At 35.7% G+C, this 16881-nt stretch overlaps 2 protein-coding genes across 4 annotated transcripts in view; both read left to right on the forward strand.

The window, feature by feature from the left end:
• Positions 1 to 77: 77 nt before the first annotated feature.
• On the forward strand, positions 78 to 3795 carry ndufb5 (NADH:ubiquinone oxidoreductase subunit B5). The gene is made up of 6 exons (XM_028027212.1): positions 78 to 244; positions 1459 to 1541; positions 2132 to 2198; positions 2331 to 2392; positions 2799 to 2905; positions 3582 to 3795. Exons 1-6 carry the CDS (start codon positions 127 to 129, stop codon positions 3700 to 3702), a joined length of 558 nt encoding a protein of 185 aa, XP_027883013.1. The 5' UTR covers positions 78 to 126; the 3' UTR covers positions 3703 to 3795.
• Positions 3796 to 4655: 860 nt separating this feature from the next.
• Positions 4656 to 16881, forward strand: part of usp13 (ubiquitin specific peptidase 13) — a 33088-nt gene continuing 20862 nt past the window's right edge. For 2 of the 3 annotated variants that reach the window (XM_028027195.1, XM_028027196.1), the window contains exons 1-9: positions 4656 to 4984; positions 6731 to 6856; positions 8472 to 8532; positions 11547 to 11668; positions 12995 to 13137; positions 13568 to 13752; positions 14956 to 15053; positions 15239 to 15429; positions 16353 to 16424. In XM_028027195.1, the coding sequence (XP_027882996.1) occupies positions 4874 to 4984; positions 6731 to 6856; positions 8472 to 8532; positions 11547 to 11668; positions 12995 to 13137; positions 13568 to 13752; positions 14956 to 15053; positions 15239 to 15429; positions 16353 to 16424 (1109 nt within the window). In that variant the 5' untranslated portion in view covers positions 4656 to 4873. The remainder of the gene's footprint in view (positions 4985 to 6730; positions 6857 to 8471; positions 8533 to 11546; positions 11669 to 12994; positions 13138 to 13567; positions 13753 to 14955; positions 15054 to 15238; positions 15430 to 16352; positions 16425 to 16881) is intronic. The other variant, XM_028027194.1, reaches the window with a different exon arrangement.

Genomic DNA, 16881 nt, shown 5'->3' on the forward strand with positions numbered 1-16881 from the left:
ATCGGATTTTATGTTATTATTATTATGCCTTTAGCATTAATGGCTAAAGGCATTTAGGTAAATATAAATGTAGTGTTTCCTTGAGCCAATCACAGCGCGGCTTGTTGAACTGCCCCTACAGCAGCCATGGTGGGCATGAGCCTTCTCAGGTCGGCTGCTGCCTTTGCAGCCAGGTTAGGTCCTCTGAAAGCTGGGAATAATGCCGCCAATATACTCGCTCGAACCATCCCACGGACAAATAAAGGTGAGAGCTTCTCTGCTGGTTCGGACAGATCAGCTTTCGACTCTAAAATCGGCTCCTTTCTGCTATGACCTTGCGCCGGAGCTTGTTAGCATGCTAACATCAGCTAACTGGTAACGTTCGCCCTGCTGTCAACAAAGAGGAAACAACTCCAAGTTTAATGATGAAAACTCTATATGTTAGATCTTGTAATTGCATATTAGTTGACTTTATGAATGTAATGAGTAGTTACGATATTTTATCCTCTATACGTTTATTTATATCCTATAGAGATAGAAGTTAAGTGTTATTTAGCATAAGTGGATGAAGGACACATGATTTAGCCACTGTATTTTAATATAATGGAGTACCTTACTAGAGCTTTAAGAGTCCACATTGTACAATTTACAAGGTAGTTCTATAAAGTTCTGATTTCGTAATTAAGCTCTTAAGACGAATTTATCTCAGATGTATTATAGTCTGCTTACTAGCAATAACATGCATTGCTGTCACTATTGTGTAAGGATGAGAAAACTTTGTTTTGCTAGGGCCTTAATGTGGCCTTGGAGGACACAATTTCCATAAAAAAAATGTGAAGTCATAAATTTAACAGAAAAAAATAACTTAAATTTATTAACCCAAGAATAGCTATTTTCAAAAGTATGAGTGAGTGATTGGTTCTATTTTCCTGTATCAGATTGACATCTAAAGAGTGCAGATTTTTACAATTGTGTTGCAGCTTTTTCCTCATTGATAAGGCGAATCTGCAGGAGATGTCATTCTGATACTGGGTTATCAGAATGATATACTTTGGAAATTATCCAGATGCACATTTCCTTTAATTTATCACTTCAATCTTAGAGGACATCTGCTATTTTTGTTGGAAATTCCTGACTTTATATCGGCAGAAAATATGTTGCTTTTAATATTACAAAGCTATGTTTAAAATCATGGAAAATTGTCATTTCCAACCTTTTGACATCAGAGAATATGTACTTTTTCTTTTCTTGTAAATTTGTGAAATTAATCTCAAACATTTTGGTAGAAATGTATTCCTCTGTGACCATATTATTTTTTTTCTTTGTTTTCGATGGCTGTAATACTCCGCTGTATGAAATGGTTACATTTTAAATGTATTTAAAATAAGCAAATACTCTGTTTGATCTCATAAAACACAGTTGTAAATATTCCATTGGCAGAGACTTTATTGTGACAGCAACTATTGCTCTTTTTTTCAGTGGCGACCCGTTGGGGCCATGGAAAGAAGATGTTTGTGGTCAACCCAACTGACTATTATGACAGGAGATTTTTGCATTTATTGGTATGTATCATAACAAAATTCAGTTTACAGCCCTTAAGTCCTTTTCAAAAATAGGGAAGAAAATAGCTACAGTATATGAGGCAAAAAATTAACATTTCAAACTGAAAAACATTTGAAAACCAAATATCCTTTTCCTGCCAGTTTATAGATATGCTCTGATCTATGTGGGTCTGTCACATAAATACATTGAAGCTTGCTGATGTAATATCAACAACAGATAAGGGGTAGGATTACATAAATGTTCACTTCTTCCCAATCCTTCTCAAACAGAAAAGTAGTGGTAAGCTAATTATTTAGTTCTTGGTTATGTATGCACATGTTTCCTTTTGTCCTACTGATTGCTTGTTTTCTTGATTTTAAAAACCTGTTTGAAATAAATAAATAAATGAAATATGTAGTGGCTTGCAAAAGCTACTATTCACTAATGCATTTTGATTTAGTGGTAACCCTACATTACCAGTATTTACATATTTTGTATGTCCAGCAAAACATTTAGTGAGGAGGGCCTTGATTGCATTTTTAGTTCTGTTTGTGGCAGACTGAAAACTGTAAAAGTTTTCAGTTTTTCATTTTTCTTCTTATTCTTGTAGCGATATTACATCCTGCTGACTGGTATTCCAGTGGCTCTGTTGGTCACAGCTGTGAATATCTTCATTGGTAAGTACACATGTTCTTGGTGTTTTAAAGTATTTTATATTAATGTGTCCTTTTGGTCCATGATATAATTTTAGGAAAAAATCAAGTGAATTATTTATGAATGATTCTAAGTTTTTTCTTTTACTTTTTTAGGTGAGGCAGAGCTTGCTGAGATTCCTGAAGGCTATGAACCTGAGTATTGGGAATATTACAAAGTGTGTTCCTTCTTTCATTTTGTCATTGGTTTGTCACAGCTCTTAAACAATGTTGTCAGGATAATTAGGTTCAGGTTTGTCATATATTTACATATTGAGGTCACAGCACATACATTGCTTTGCATTTGGCAGATTAATGTTTATTTTACAGATAGTTTCAATTGGAGTGGTCTTGGACCCACAAACAGACATTATGATATTCCACAAAGGAGAGTTTATTTTTTATTCTTCATCTGTACATGTGTTTTTACATTTTTTTGAAGTTCTGAATTGGTTCCACAACAAAATCAAATAAAAACAGGCGCTGCTTGTAAGAACTCTTGAAGAATTTCTAATCTAGCAAACATATTGCTCTTTTGAAAGCGATACATTTTTTAGTATTATTTATTGGTTCTTTTCATTTCAGCATCCCATCACCAGGTGGATTGTACGGAACATTTATGATTCCCCAGTGAAGGACTACGAAAAAGTGATGGCTGCAATCCAAATTGAAAAGGAGAAAGCTGATATGAGGTGATTATCAGAGTTTGTGTCGCCAGTTTAAGACCAACATGTTGAAGTCTCTAAGGGAAACTAAAATGTGTGGTCTTTAATATTTCCTGCAAAGTGTCTGACTTACATGTGTCAGAATGGAACCGATTAAAAGGAGTGGGATTTCAAGAGATTCTAAAAGCTGAAACCCAAAGTTGCTTGAAAGCAACTATTGAGCTGTTTAACTTAGAATAACATGAAAACTGTCTAAATGGAGAATACTTATCAGGCAAGGGATGGAGCTTTTAAGAAGAAAGAAGATGGTATGTCTGAGTCCATATGGCTGTGTTTGGACCTTGCAGTTATTATTATTACTGATTTTGAATTTGTCTGAGATTCACAGTGGAGTTTAGTTGGTCCCTTCTTGAATCCTCAGTAAATGAGCTCTAGTTGGATGGTGTAAGAAGAAACTGGAGGTCTGGACCCATGTATTTATGTTTTCTGAGGGATTGCTGGGTCTACACTGCTGTTACACTCCTCTCTCGTAGGAAGTAATTGTTGCATCCTCTAAGAGAAGCAGATATTGTTCCTGCTGGTGTGTGTTATTTTAGAGATGAGCCATCACTACAGATTACAGCGACTAAGTTCAATAGTCGTAGATGTACTTTTCTCAAATTCACAGCTTGTTTCTTGACTACTGTTTTGTAACCCTGAACAGACTGACACAGCTGGAGGTTCGTCGGCAGATGAGACATCATGGAGACGGCCCCTGGTTCCAGGTGCCGACGGCTGACAAGGGGCTGATTGACAACAGCCCCAAGTCATCACCTGACAATTAACGAACGGTGTTAGCAGTACATGTGGTCATCAGTCCGACTGTTTGTAAATTTTTCCCTTGTTGATTAAATAAAGTATGTTTATGTGGTCTAATAGCCAGTTTTGGGTACAATTACTGAACATCAAACATTAAAATTTTATTATTCAGTTTTATCACAATCCAGAAACATAAAGTGAATAGACTTCACCACATCAGTGTGGCTTGCTATCTGTTTGTTTGGCTTAGTGACAGTGTCCCTGTACAAGAGGTAATTCTTGCTTCAGGAAGGTATTGCATATTTACTGCCTTATCTTGTTACTTTAAAGTCATTTTGGTTGTTATATTTAAATTTACCTGAGGGTATTTAAAGTAATTTAGATTTTGTCCGTCCATCTCAAATAATTTAATTCAAACAAAGGAATCAAATTGAAATTAAATGGATTTATGCATGCTAGATAAATTAGAATGCATTCATCGAGATCAATTGTTACATCAATTTCCGTCACTTGATTTAGTGCTTTCATGTCTGATTGCACAACTCTACACTGCAAGGAGAGGAGAGGCTAATAATCATAAACGCAGGAATATCCACTGCATAAACGGGTATACTGATATATCCACTGAACCATATTCTCCACTGGGTGGCAGAGCTCTGCAGACTGACTACTGTCTGACAAATAAAAGGTTAATAAATACATGTGGATATGAACCACAATTATTTTATTTATTCGTACAATAAAAGAAAAACTCCATATTCAATGCATTGCTTTCTTTTTAACCCTCATGTATTTTATGTAATTTTTCTGTTAATCGTTAATTTAAATGATGGAAGAAGGAAAAACTGTGTGTGTTTCTGGGTCCTCCCTCAGAGGTGGGAGTGGTCCTTTCGGTAAATGTGAAAGGACGTCACTACAGTCAACAGCAGCGCTGTAATTTCTGCGCAGGTCCATGCTTCAGTAAGAAAAAATAAAGAAAAAATCAACAAAAGCGCAGCTCTTTACCCTCCGTGCCCTTACCCTCAGACTCAGAGGCCAGCCTCCTCCCCCCCTGTCATTTTATTTTTACGTTTCCAGCGTCACATCCCCTCTGGCCTGGCCGGAGGAATGTAGAGACGGAGGGGCTTTAAAAATAGCATCCTCCGCTCTGACAGCGCCGCTCCGCAGCACTCTGCAGGGAGAAGCAGGAATGCGAAGATGGCTGCAGACCTGGGAGAGCTGCTGGTCCCCTTCATGCCCACCATCAGAGTCCCCAAAACAGGAGACAGAGTCTACAAGAGCGAGTGCGCCTTCTCCTTCGACTCCCCCGTAAGTGTGTCCGCCTGTCAGACACCCACACACGCAGCCTGCACACACCGGGACATGAGGGGTAGAAACTGAACATCACACGTGTTTCGGCTGTAATCTGATGTGTTTGTAGACGTGAAGGAAAACACTGTTTTCGTCTTTGGAGAGAGATGCAGGCTTATTATTTTTCTTTTCACGTCCAAATCACCTCCCAAAATCTTTCATTGTCGTTTTAAAAACACTACACTTGAAGTAAGCCATTTAATATTTATAATGGGGGTAATAATTCCTCTAAATTACATCTTTTGTTTAAAACAGACTGGTTGTTCAATGTGATAGGTGGACTGTTTAGCCGTTTGAATCATTTTAAAACAAATCACTATTTGGCTCAACATGTGAGGGTTTAATACATTTTTTTTTAACAACACTTATATCATTCTGAAACCCAGATTTATTCGTTTTTATGCCTAGGAGCAACTAGTAGGGCCAATATTTAAATATTTTAAACTAAGTTCTTTAGACCAGTCCTCATTTATTATTTGTGGCAGAATCAAAATGTGCAAAGTTTACGTTTGTAAATGTCAGAATATATTGACTGAAGCATAGATTTGATTTTTTGTGTGTGTGTGTGTTTCTGAAGCGTCTGTGATGAACCTGAATGTAGCGTTCCCTTTAGAGCTTTCCTACACCATTATCTGGACTGAAACCGTTTTTAAAGGTGACTCAGCTGTCTGGAGTTCATCATGCTGGCCTGAAGACTGGTTTATTTTTATCTTGCACTGTTGAGGCTCATATGTCACTTTGAACCACTTAAAGGTTTAACACTGGAGCTTATAAAGCCTATACACTTCTTACAGATTTCAGGTTAGTTTATGAAGGAGGTGTTTTCCATGTGCTTTGTCCCTAGAGTCCATGTGTGAGGTGTAGGAGTATGTGTTTTCTTTTGCTTCTTTTTAAAGGCACATTTAAAACTAAACTAGAGTTATTAGCTGCAACCTATACATGGATCAAATTAAATAAACTATGTTAATATATGACATCCTGTTTAAAAATAGTATTTTGTAAAGTAAAGTCATTGCAGGGTCTGAAAGCATAAATTGTTGTTTCTATATACTATATGCAAATTGTAGCATAAAAAATGCTATGTTTTTTTGCAGAAGATTTAAGATCACAAAAATTTGTCTTTCTTTCTTTGACTCGCATATAATTGAAGAAGATTTGTTTTTTTTGTAAAATCTCTACAACAAAATTATTTGCTTCAGAAGCAGGTTTTTGCAAATAAAATAAATATTTCCAGGCTGGATTATTGGCTGATTAGCAGATTTTTGATTGAAATGTTTAGAAAATGTGACTGTAATATAGATGATTAAGTTCTAAACTTCTTCCTATATACTATATATATATAGGAAGATATATTAGTTGTCATTTCTATAGCTTGTGCTGATTTGAACAAAAAAAGAATAGAATCCGAAGATGGATTCTTGGCTTAAGTTTTCCTCTCTGGTGTCCTAACATGGAAGCGGGTGAAATCTCAATTTGACTTTACTTCCACTAATGCAGCAAAATGTAATTTCTTTTGTGTGTTCAGAGTAACCCAACCATATGCTGATAAATAAAAAAAGAGTATGATATAACTTATTGTGCTGACCAAAACAACAACAAATTCTTACACTTCATGTGAAGCTGCACAGACTGTCCTCTCATCTGGTCTTGTTGGCTCCTCAGCTCATGCTGCAGCTGATTGTTATTGTTTCCCTTTCTGTGCAGGAGTCTGAGGGAGGCCTGTATGTGTGTATGAACACATTCCTGGGCTTCGGACGGGAACATGTGGAGAGGCATTATCGCAAAACAGGACAGAGTGTTTACATGCACCTCAAACGACATGTTAAAGAGGTATGTTTTGTCCCCTACCTTGTAGATAAAAAAAAAAGCATTTTCAATAATTCTGTTTTCAATATATGAAAGATGACAAACCATTTGAACACCATAGACAATCAAGAAAAGCCAAATACAACCACAACACAAACTATGATGTTTTCACTGTCTCTGTTGTTTTTTAAAAATGTTGTCATATTTATCATATTCAAGAATAGTTTTCAATTTAGGCTTTACATTATTATTTTTTATTTTAAAGAAAAATATGTCTAAATAAAAAGTAAATAATGAATAAATGATTATCTTTATCAAAAAGAGTAAGTTTAGAAACTGTTGTTCTTCCAACAATTTCTAAAGTAAATTGTCTACACTGTCAATTTATTTAAATGTTTTCATATCTGCATAAATATGGAGAAACATTTGCATGGCCAAACTTTATTTCCGTTCCTATTTTCCATATTATTTTTTGCAGGATTTCAATAAATAACCCTTGTGCTTTATACATAAATAAGTAAAAGATGCACATATTATGTATCCATATACATACATGCCTGATACCTACAATAAATTACCACCCAATGGTGGAAATATGTGTGTACAAAAATGTGTTTTTTGGGGTTTTAAGAAAAAATGTCCAAATAAGCGTGTTCCATTTATATTATTAAATACATTTTAAGTAATACCTTGAACAGTGTAGATTTGTTGCTTTGTTATTGTTTTAAACAACAAATAAACACAAACTGTAAGACTTATTATGATTCCATTTTTGTTTAGATGTCAACTGTGCACATCTTTTATTTTTATGGTGGTTTTAAAATCGACAGTGTCACAGTTTGAGTTTTTGGTTTTGTTGACTATAACTAGCAAGTCGATTCTTCCTAAGACAGCAAACTCAAACAAACCCCTCTTTTTGCTTCAAGCTGGTGGTGTGTTTCCTCTCTACCTCTAATTGCTATCAGATCAGCTCTGCTTTGAAAAGAGCTGCTATTTCCATGCCTGGATCTGACCGCAAACAGCTGCTGCACATTCTGCAGGCTCCCGTGTCTGTGCTGTTTTTCTTTCATGGTGGTTCTCTTGATGCTGTGGGTGTCAATATTTCCAGTTTCTCAACTTTGTCTGGTCAGATTAATCTAAAACTAGTCAAATTAGACGTAAATCTGCTTGGCGGCATTGTATCGTTTAGCTGACCAGGGACTAAGGCTACATATTTATGTTTTCATGAAAATGTTTTCTTTTTTGTTTTATTCTGTTAGGTTATTTTTTTTAAGTTGCTTTGCTGTCACACTAGAAATGCCATTTGCAGTTAAGGGTAAACCCAGATGAATAATGTTTAAAGGTTTGGAGAATTTTCCCGACCCCATTAGGGACAAGGGTGAACAGAAAATGGATGGATGGATGGGTTTGGAGAATTTACCTTCACTTATAAACTCATCTAGCCACCAAACTACTACTGCTACCAAGACATTAGCAGCAGGCTAGATCTGATTCAGGGGAGCATATAAATTAATCTATGCTTTAGTTTAAAAAAATACAGGACAAAAATCTTGATACATGTACAAGATACCATACATGTATCATTTTGCATATATATATATACTGTATATATAATATTGTTACTACTTGTTTCTTGCAGAAAACCACAGGTGCTGCCGGAGGTGCCATCCCCAGACGAAGAAATGGAAAAGTGTTTCTAGGTACGTTGTTTTCACTGGAGTGACACTTCTACACTGCAATGTGAAAATCTTAGAAAAACTATTTTAAATAAATCTATTAGCTTGTTGTGACAAACATGCAAAATGACAAGATTGACAATTTAGCTCAGCAGTTAAATTGTCATCAGCTGCTGACGACAATTTAACTTATTCCGTTCACATCATCTCCACCCACTGGAGTGTGACAAAGAAAACTCTTCAGTGTTCTTTTGATTTTGCACATTGTTGTTTTTTTTACTATTATCCTTGGCCTTTTAGCAGCCTAACTGGCCTGTTTCTATCTGAGGAAGGCCCAGTTTTTAGAATATCATTGCTGTTTTCAAATTTTTGATAACTGTCTTGAATTTGCCTGTGTGCGTTGGGGTATGGCGTGTGTGTGTGTTTGTTTAGACTCAGTCAGGTTAAGGTTTGTTACAATTACCTAAGTAATTTATATTTGCTCAATGTCAAGTTAATGACAGAGGGAATATTATTTTTTAAAACGTTTTTACAAAAACATTGTTACAAACACTGGGCTTGCACAATGTGGGAAAGCCCTATTGATTTGACTTTAAGTTTCTGATTTTAATGATGATTTCACTACTCTGGAGATAAAAAGGATGAATATTTGTGACAGTATTTTAAGGCAACTCCTCAAACACACAGCTTCCTTTTGTGAAATCATGGGAAGAAAGAAACTTAAACAAAACAGATGCAGTATCAGAAGAATTGTTTCACAAATCTGATTAAAGCTTTTTTTAAATATTTTGTGTTATTTTCCCTAACTGATTATTTTTTTTCAGCCACATTAAAATCAGAAAAAATTAAATAATTTCTCACACGGTATATATTTTTGGACTGTATCTTGTTTACCACAGTCTGGTTCAGCAGTAGTAAAATCTTTTGTGCCATAGCGACACTGCGTAAACTGGCTCAGTTTAATTGTTTAAGGCTTGCATGGCCTTCAGATCACATTTGTTTTTATTATTATTATTATTATTATTGTTAATTAATGATGTTATCGAGGTTATGGTGTGTGCATGCAGATGATTATTGTATGTTCAAGAAAAAGGAATCAGTCAAATTGTGAAAAAATGCTACAGAAGGCAAAAAAGACGTATACCAGCAATGACCTGCTGCTGACACTTTGCATAAATTGGTACTTAGCATTAGCACAAAGTTGTGGTTTTCTATCAGGCATATGCTCAATGTGAATGTGTACTTTGCTTTTGCTGCTGGGTTCAGAGACAAGTCCAGACTTTGCTTATAAGCTTCTTATCAGACACGCATAATAAAAGAGCAGTCAATAACTGTTTGACATTACTTTCTGCGTCAGTCTTAAGAAGTAGTTCTCTGTACACCCCATTTCTGGTGCAAAGCATCTGTTAATTAGAAACATCCCAAAGAACCATTAAAACAAGTCCAACCCAGATTTGCGTTAGCCTATTAGGAACAGCTTGGGCTGGATGATGGGTTTCTTTCAGAAGATCATTAAAAGTAGTGTGGCTTCTGTCTGATTACAGTTTTCTCATTGAACCAGTGATTTTTATGTCAGTAGGATAATTAGAGACAACTCTGTCTGCTTGGGAAGTTCATCCACTACATCTTTGTCAAAGTTTGTTTGTTGTCAGCCAGCTGCCGTTCTAACCAGCCTCAACCAAACATTAGATATTTCCACTGACGAGCACTCTCCACCAACCCCTGTCCTCTAATAATAGCCTATTTATTTGTATATGTGGTTGCTAACTGGTCTAAATCAAAGCTTGGCCTACCCACTCCTCCTCCTCCTTTTTCTCCTTCTCTTCCTCTGGGTTGGGGAGGGGTGGCAAGTGTACCCCAGCGCCTCTTCCAATCATGTGCCGGCCTCTCAGCTGCTGCCACCTGTCAGTATCCTGCTGAGGCTGACACACATCAAACTGAAGCGATGACGCATCTCGCCAAAGCCCAGGTGTCTGGCTTCCTCCAACCTCTCTGTTTGAGGAATTCCCTCCTCTTACTCCATTTTACATTCATATTCCTGTTTTCTACTTATATTTTCCACCTCTGGGTTAATTGCCTTGTGTTTCTTCTCCTGTCTGACCAACATCTGCTGTCTTACTCTTTGTGACATTTTCCGCTGTCCCTTTAAGATCTTTGACCCGTTCAACGTATCCATACCGGTTCTGTGATCTAATCAGACAGCTGGCTGCAAACATCATGTGTTTCCATGTAACCAACCAGTTGCCATAATATTACTAATAATAGTAGTAACGTCAGAGAACAATTTTTCATTGATGAAATAATTGATTTATCAAACAAATTTATAAAATAATTTGTAGATTATTGGGTAAGAAATGTATTTTGTTTTGTGATAAATTAAAATACTTATTTCCACAAAATAAGTCTGAACTGCTTAAAAATGTTCAATGATTTTATTTGTTTTTGTTTTCTTTGAAATCAATTACTTTTTTTATATGAAACTATGCATCACTTCCTATTTAATATAACTTTATTTGTAAATTCAAGCTAGAATAAAAACGGTTTCAGTAAGAAAATGTCATCGCAATTTTCTTCATATTGTACATCGTGTCGAACTTATTCTATATGTCCTCATTCAAAGGGACGATTGTGCATAATTGTATTGATAAAATCCTTTAACAAGCTGTCAAAATGTTGATAAATAACTGTCTGAATTTGATGAATGCTTCTTAAAATTAAAAAATAGTGAATCTCTTTTCACGTTGATGTAATTTGGCAGTATACTGGTAAAAACTGCTTTGATGTGATTGATAAAATAATGTTTAAGCACACAACTGTTTTTATGTCTCCCTCTTTGGTGTAGACATCATCATCAAAAGCTATGGTGGTCCAGATTTGCACCCCACATCTTGAGTTTGAAACCTGTGTTGTACAGGGTTCCACTTATAGATCTAATTTAAGTTAATAGTGATGCTTAAATAATGACTATTTTAATTTTGTTTTATGGTTTAAACTTGTGATCACTCTTACACCTAATAATCCTACTTCCTCCCTTAAAGATTTAGAGCTAAACCGAGATTTTAACGGAGAGGACTATGAGTATGAGGATGAGGCAAAGCTCGTCATTTTTCCAGACCACTTCGAGATCCCTTTACCAAATATTGAGGAGTTGCCTGCTCTGGTCAGTGAGTTGGTTCTGTGTGTTTCTGTGCATGTTGGAGGGGAAACGTCCACTTGGTGGTTCCCTGGCTTCAGGACAGGCATGTCTACAAATTAAAAAAAGGGAGAGTTAACGTTTTTGAAATGAATTGTGAAACAACCGTGTCTGTCTTACCTGCAGCTTTTGAATATTTTTGTTTGAATGAGGCGTCCCCTTTTCATTAGATTTCGACCCGTAAGCTACTGAAGAAAAATTAAATAAAAAAACAAGCATTTGTCTTGAAAAACGTTTATTTGAAATCTGATGCTTGCCTCAATGTAATTTCAGATATCTTTGAGAGATCTGAATTAACTAAAAAAACATGGTTTAATTCATTTGGTGACTGAGTTGTCACTGCCTATAATAGCAAAAACGATCATTTTTATTAAACAGATCTTCTCCAGATGCCAAAATTGTTTTTGAGGACCTTTAACTTTGATTTTTCAGATTACATTCATGTGATTATTTCAAATGAGGTTAAGATGACTGCTGCAGGTGAGATACAGAGTATCTTAAAGTTCCTCATTAAAAAATCTATATGATTCCTTTAGAGAAGCTGCAATCTGTTACCTTTTAGATTCAATAAAACAAATCATTTTGAGAAAACAGCATCTAGTAAAACATCGTGTTTTCAGTAAAACATGATTCTGGGGAACCACAAGGTGTACATGTTGATGCTTTCATTTTTTGGGGGCAGTTCTTTGCTTGTTTTGTGATACTTTTCTACTTGTTTTTCTTTTTATAGCTTCACTTTGGCATGCCTATTTGTTTGTTTTATTGCTATTTTTATAAGAACACCTGATATAGAAGTTACAGATTAATTCTTAGTGCTATGTTGTAGTTCAAAAGAGGCATTGTTACTGATTTTATTCTGAATCTGCATCTGCGGGAGAAATAAATTTGAAACAACTTGCGTGTGGTTGAGGATAAGCATAAACACTGAGAATCCAGATTTGTTTCCAGCTGGGTCTATTTCTGGTAAATTATAATTGTCTGTAAATTGCAAAAAAGTAAGATTATTATCCCTGTATTTTAATCCTTCAAAAGGTTTGAATTTCTTATAAAGGTCTGAAATAAATGTCAAATCAGATTTGTGATTTTGTCTCAGTTTGATTTCACCCCTTCTGTTTTTACGCCATGCCAATTCACTGTATCACATTTATACCATTTCTAGCATGAACCTCGCACAGCTAATATGTCTTGTTGTGTGCACGGTTTCATGTGGAGATGTAGTTTGTTTGTATTGCCTGAATTTATTTGTGCGTTACCTCCAACCTATCCACGCTCTGCTGTGCTGTCTGACGCCAGGTGACCATAGCCTGTGATGCAGTACTTAACGCACCTTCAGCTTACAAGAAACAGGAGCTTGAGTCTTGGGAGGAGGAGATCCAGGTGTCAAGACATGCCAGAAGCCTCAGACAGCTGGATAATGGAGTCCGGATCCCACCCAGGTAGACCTAACATAGTGCAATCATGTGCAAATCAGCAAATACAAATGAATGTATATTCTCAATTAGAAATTGGTGTTATTGACACTTTTTACAACTTTTGTGGAAAAAAAACCTCTTAGCTGGCAAAGCTTTATTTTGAAAATGTTCTGTTTTAATCGGTGTTCAAAGATCATTTGCATAAAGACGATTATAATAAAGGTTTTGGAAGTTTTGGAGTCAAACTTCTAATCTTTATAGGATGACTACTCTTCTTATTCAGTCATAAAATACGTCAAACTGCAGTATGTTGCACTGCTGAAGAATTGTTATAAAACGAATCAGAGCGAAATGTGTCCACTTAGTTTAAAAGTGGTAGATAAAAATATAATATTGTAATTTATTCATTATTGGATATTCTGGTCAACCTTTGTTTCTGTGTTTTTGCCGTCAGTGGCTGGAAGTGTCAGAAATGCGAGATGAGAGAGAACCTGTGGCTGAACCTGACTGACGGCTCGGTTCTTTGTGGGAAGTGGTTCTTTGATGGGAGTGGGGGCAACGGTCACGCTCTGGAGCACTACAGAGAGACCAGCTACCCACTGGCTGTTAAACTGGACACCATCACTCCAGACGGAGCAGGTGTGAGAACAACACAACACAACATCTACGGTGTATGATATGTGTTCTTACAGTGTGTCTTAAACATGCACAGTGCAACATTTATATGCTGTCAGAATAAAATTACTGGGTAGTATTTTTTTTTTTACCAGCTATATTTATCATCATTCAGTCATCTTATATAGCTGCAAATCTTGTTGTTTGAGAATGTTTTGCATAACAGGGATGCAAACTTTTAAAAAGGTTTTTACAAGAATGCCCCTCAAAATTAATTAAATCAAGAATCTCTTGATTTAAAGGCCCCATGTTTTATTTATTTATTGCTTCCTTTTAGTTCATTAGAAATATGTCTAATTAGTCTGAAACAACTGCAGTTTGGGCTGAAAACATCCTTTTTGTATTGCAGCACTTTGCCTGGATCCCATTTTTATCAATTTCTCCACTGGACCTTAAACCTATTTTTATAAGAGGCACTGTTGTTGTGAAGTAGTTTTTGTTTTTCTTAAAATGCTAATTTTATTTAAGTTCCAGCCATCAAACAAGAATAAAATAAAAACAGTAATAAGACTGCCCCTGCGACCTACACACATTCATAAATAAACAATGCAAATCAAAACCAAATAATGCGGTAGATCATCGACAAAACAGAATTTATGTATTTAAAACACCCAAGTGTTCTGCTCTGTCATAGGTTTGTAATATTTTTTAAAAGAAGGTGTAGTTATTGTCGTAAGTAGACTTTTAGGCACACAGTTTAAAACTGAGTGTTAGATGCACATTCAAATCCTGTTACAAATGTAAATTGTTTACAGTGTATTTTTAATTGTACAATAACCACTATGGTATCTAAACTGAAGTGTCCCAGTATGTTTAGTATTGGGCAATTATTGTATCTTTACCATGACAACAATAGTGATGTTTGCAAACCGGAGAACAGTGTGGTTGCGATTGTTACTTTTGATTATTTTTTTTCTACACGACCATGTGAACATTGATATCTATTAGTATAGTCAAAAATATGACTACTGGTAATTATTGTGCTGTTTATTGATACAATAGCACTTGATAATAAAATGTGCTAAGCTAGGCTTTTTGATAATGAGTATATTTTATTAGAAACAGATTTTGTGTCTCTACGGTTATGGCTGCATATAATAAATTGTATTTATTAATTTTTTTATTGGTAATTTTGCCACAGTGATTTACTCTCCTTTTTTATTACAGATGTTTATTCGTTTGAGGAGGAAGAGGCTGTTTTGGACCCCCACATGTCAGAGCACTTGTCACACTTTGGGGTAGACATGCTCCAGATGCAGAGGAGAGTAAGTGGACTAATTTCACTTTACATGAACTCAATCTAATTCGAAACAGCTGCAGTGTTTAAAGAAAATGTGTCAAAAATATATTTTATTAGAGCTATTTTAGACGTTTTGTCAACATTTCTACACAGCAAAGAAAATTCTTCACATAAAACCGTCTTTGTCATCTCCATCTCCTCCTATTTCAGACAGAAAATGGACACCACACAGACAATAACCCCCGACCGCGAGTCAGTGAGTGGGAAGTGATCCAAGAGTCGGGCATGAAGCTGAAGGCGGTGTTTGGTTCTGGTTACACAGGCATCAAAAACCTGGGAAACAGCTGCTACCTCAGCACAGTGCTACAGGTCCTGTTCAGCATCCCAGATTTCCAGAGGATGTGAGTGCTGTATGCTGTGATGCATTCATATCGTACTGTTTTTGTTTTTTTAACTACAGCAATCCTTGATGACATAACTTTTGACATACTCATGTTAAAAATCTTGAACCTGACAGCCTTATCAACTAATAAAAATGTTCAATGTAATGATGCTCATTTAGCAGATGGAAATCTTAAATTATATTCATTAAACCAAGAAGTTCGTTTCTGATTGGAAATAAGGGTGGTATCTCTGTATATTTTGTGTTAAGTAGTTCTCTATATCAATATTTGGTAGCTTAAACACACACGATTCCGACTACAAGCTCTCAGGTATGGGTGTGGTCCATTACTATATTAAATTTAAATTTAAAAATGTGTTGTTGCCTTTTAGTACTTTCCTTCTCTGACATTCCACGGTGTCATCATGGCACATCACCATGTTTACACTCCTAGCTGGGCTTCCACAATGGAATAGCTACTGCTTTTGATATCATTTCAAACACAATTTACTTTTTTACTATTTGTAAATGGTAACATAATAGAGTAAATGGAGTATCAATTTAAAAAAAAAAGTTTTTATTTATATACAACTGGCAGTTATCAATGGACAGATCTTTTATTTATTTTTTCTTAAACTTACAGCAGTCAAACTCTTTCCTTTATGAAAAGATTTTGCATGTAGTTGATGATTAACTCCAGGTCATTATAGTTGAAAGGCCTATCACCCTAATCTTTAGCTTCCTCTTCAGATTCTATATCTGATTATGGTTTGACACTCGACACTTTGTTTGGCTGCTCCAAAACAAATTTGGCTGTGTATGATCATAGATGATAATTAAATAACTCCTGCAGCCGGTCTTTTAAATTCCTCACATGTTTCTTTAGAGGCAACGTCTGTGTGTCACCCCACATATCAACCCCCCATATGTTTTCTCTCTTAGGTATGTAGGTAACCTTCAGAGGATATTTGACTATTCGCCCCTGGACCCCACCCAGGATTTCGCCACACAGATGTAAGTGACTCCTGAGAGTTATGCAATGCAGTGACAGAAGAGAAGGTGTTTTCCAGCTCCCTCTGTCACTATTATTGATATTTAAAAGCAGAAGTTCATTAACAAATAACCTAAATTACATAAGCATAAATTGCATAATCTGTATATTGTAGTATCCATTTATTTTATCTCTATTTTAATAAAACCATCACCATTTTGTTATTAAAGTCCATGTGTTGCAAGAGGCCAGATGCATCAAGAGCCTGACAGCAGCTATCAGACAGGTGGCCAAATAAACATGTTTATACCATAAGGCAAATGGTATTTGGCAATTTGAAAAAGTTGTTTACTTACTTTAATGTAATGGTTAAACCCAACCCATCTCTAGATGACAAGGATCCTCTAGTGATTTTTTAAAATAGATTTATCTATTTCTTGCCATGATTAGCTTTTATGACAAGAATAATTTGTCTGGAGG

Source organism: Xiphophorus couchianus, chromosome 9 (genome assembly GCF_001444195.1).
Source record: "Xiphophorus couchianus chromosome 9, X_couchianus-1.0, whole genome shotgun sequence".
In the NCBI taxonomy this organism is placed as follows: domain Eukaryota; kingdom Metazoa; phylum Chordata; class Actinopteri; order Cyprinodontiformes; family Poeciliidae; genus Xiphophorus; species Xiphophorus couchianus.

Coding starts and splice junctions, on each gene's coding strand:
- ndufb5 (XM_028027212.1), top strand. CDS start 127: ATGGTGGGCATGAGCCTTCTCAGGTCGGCTGCTGCCTTTGCAGCCAGG. Junction 2,199..2,330: donor AGCTGTGAATATCTTCATTG/GTAAGTACACAT, acceptor TTACTTTTTTAG/GTGAGGCAGAGCTTGCTGAG. Junction 2,906..3,581: donor AAGGAGAAAGCTGATATGAG/GTGATTATCAGA, acceptor AACCCTGAACAG/ACTGACACAGCTGGAGGTTC.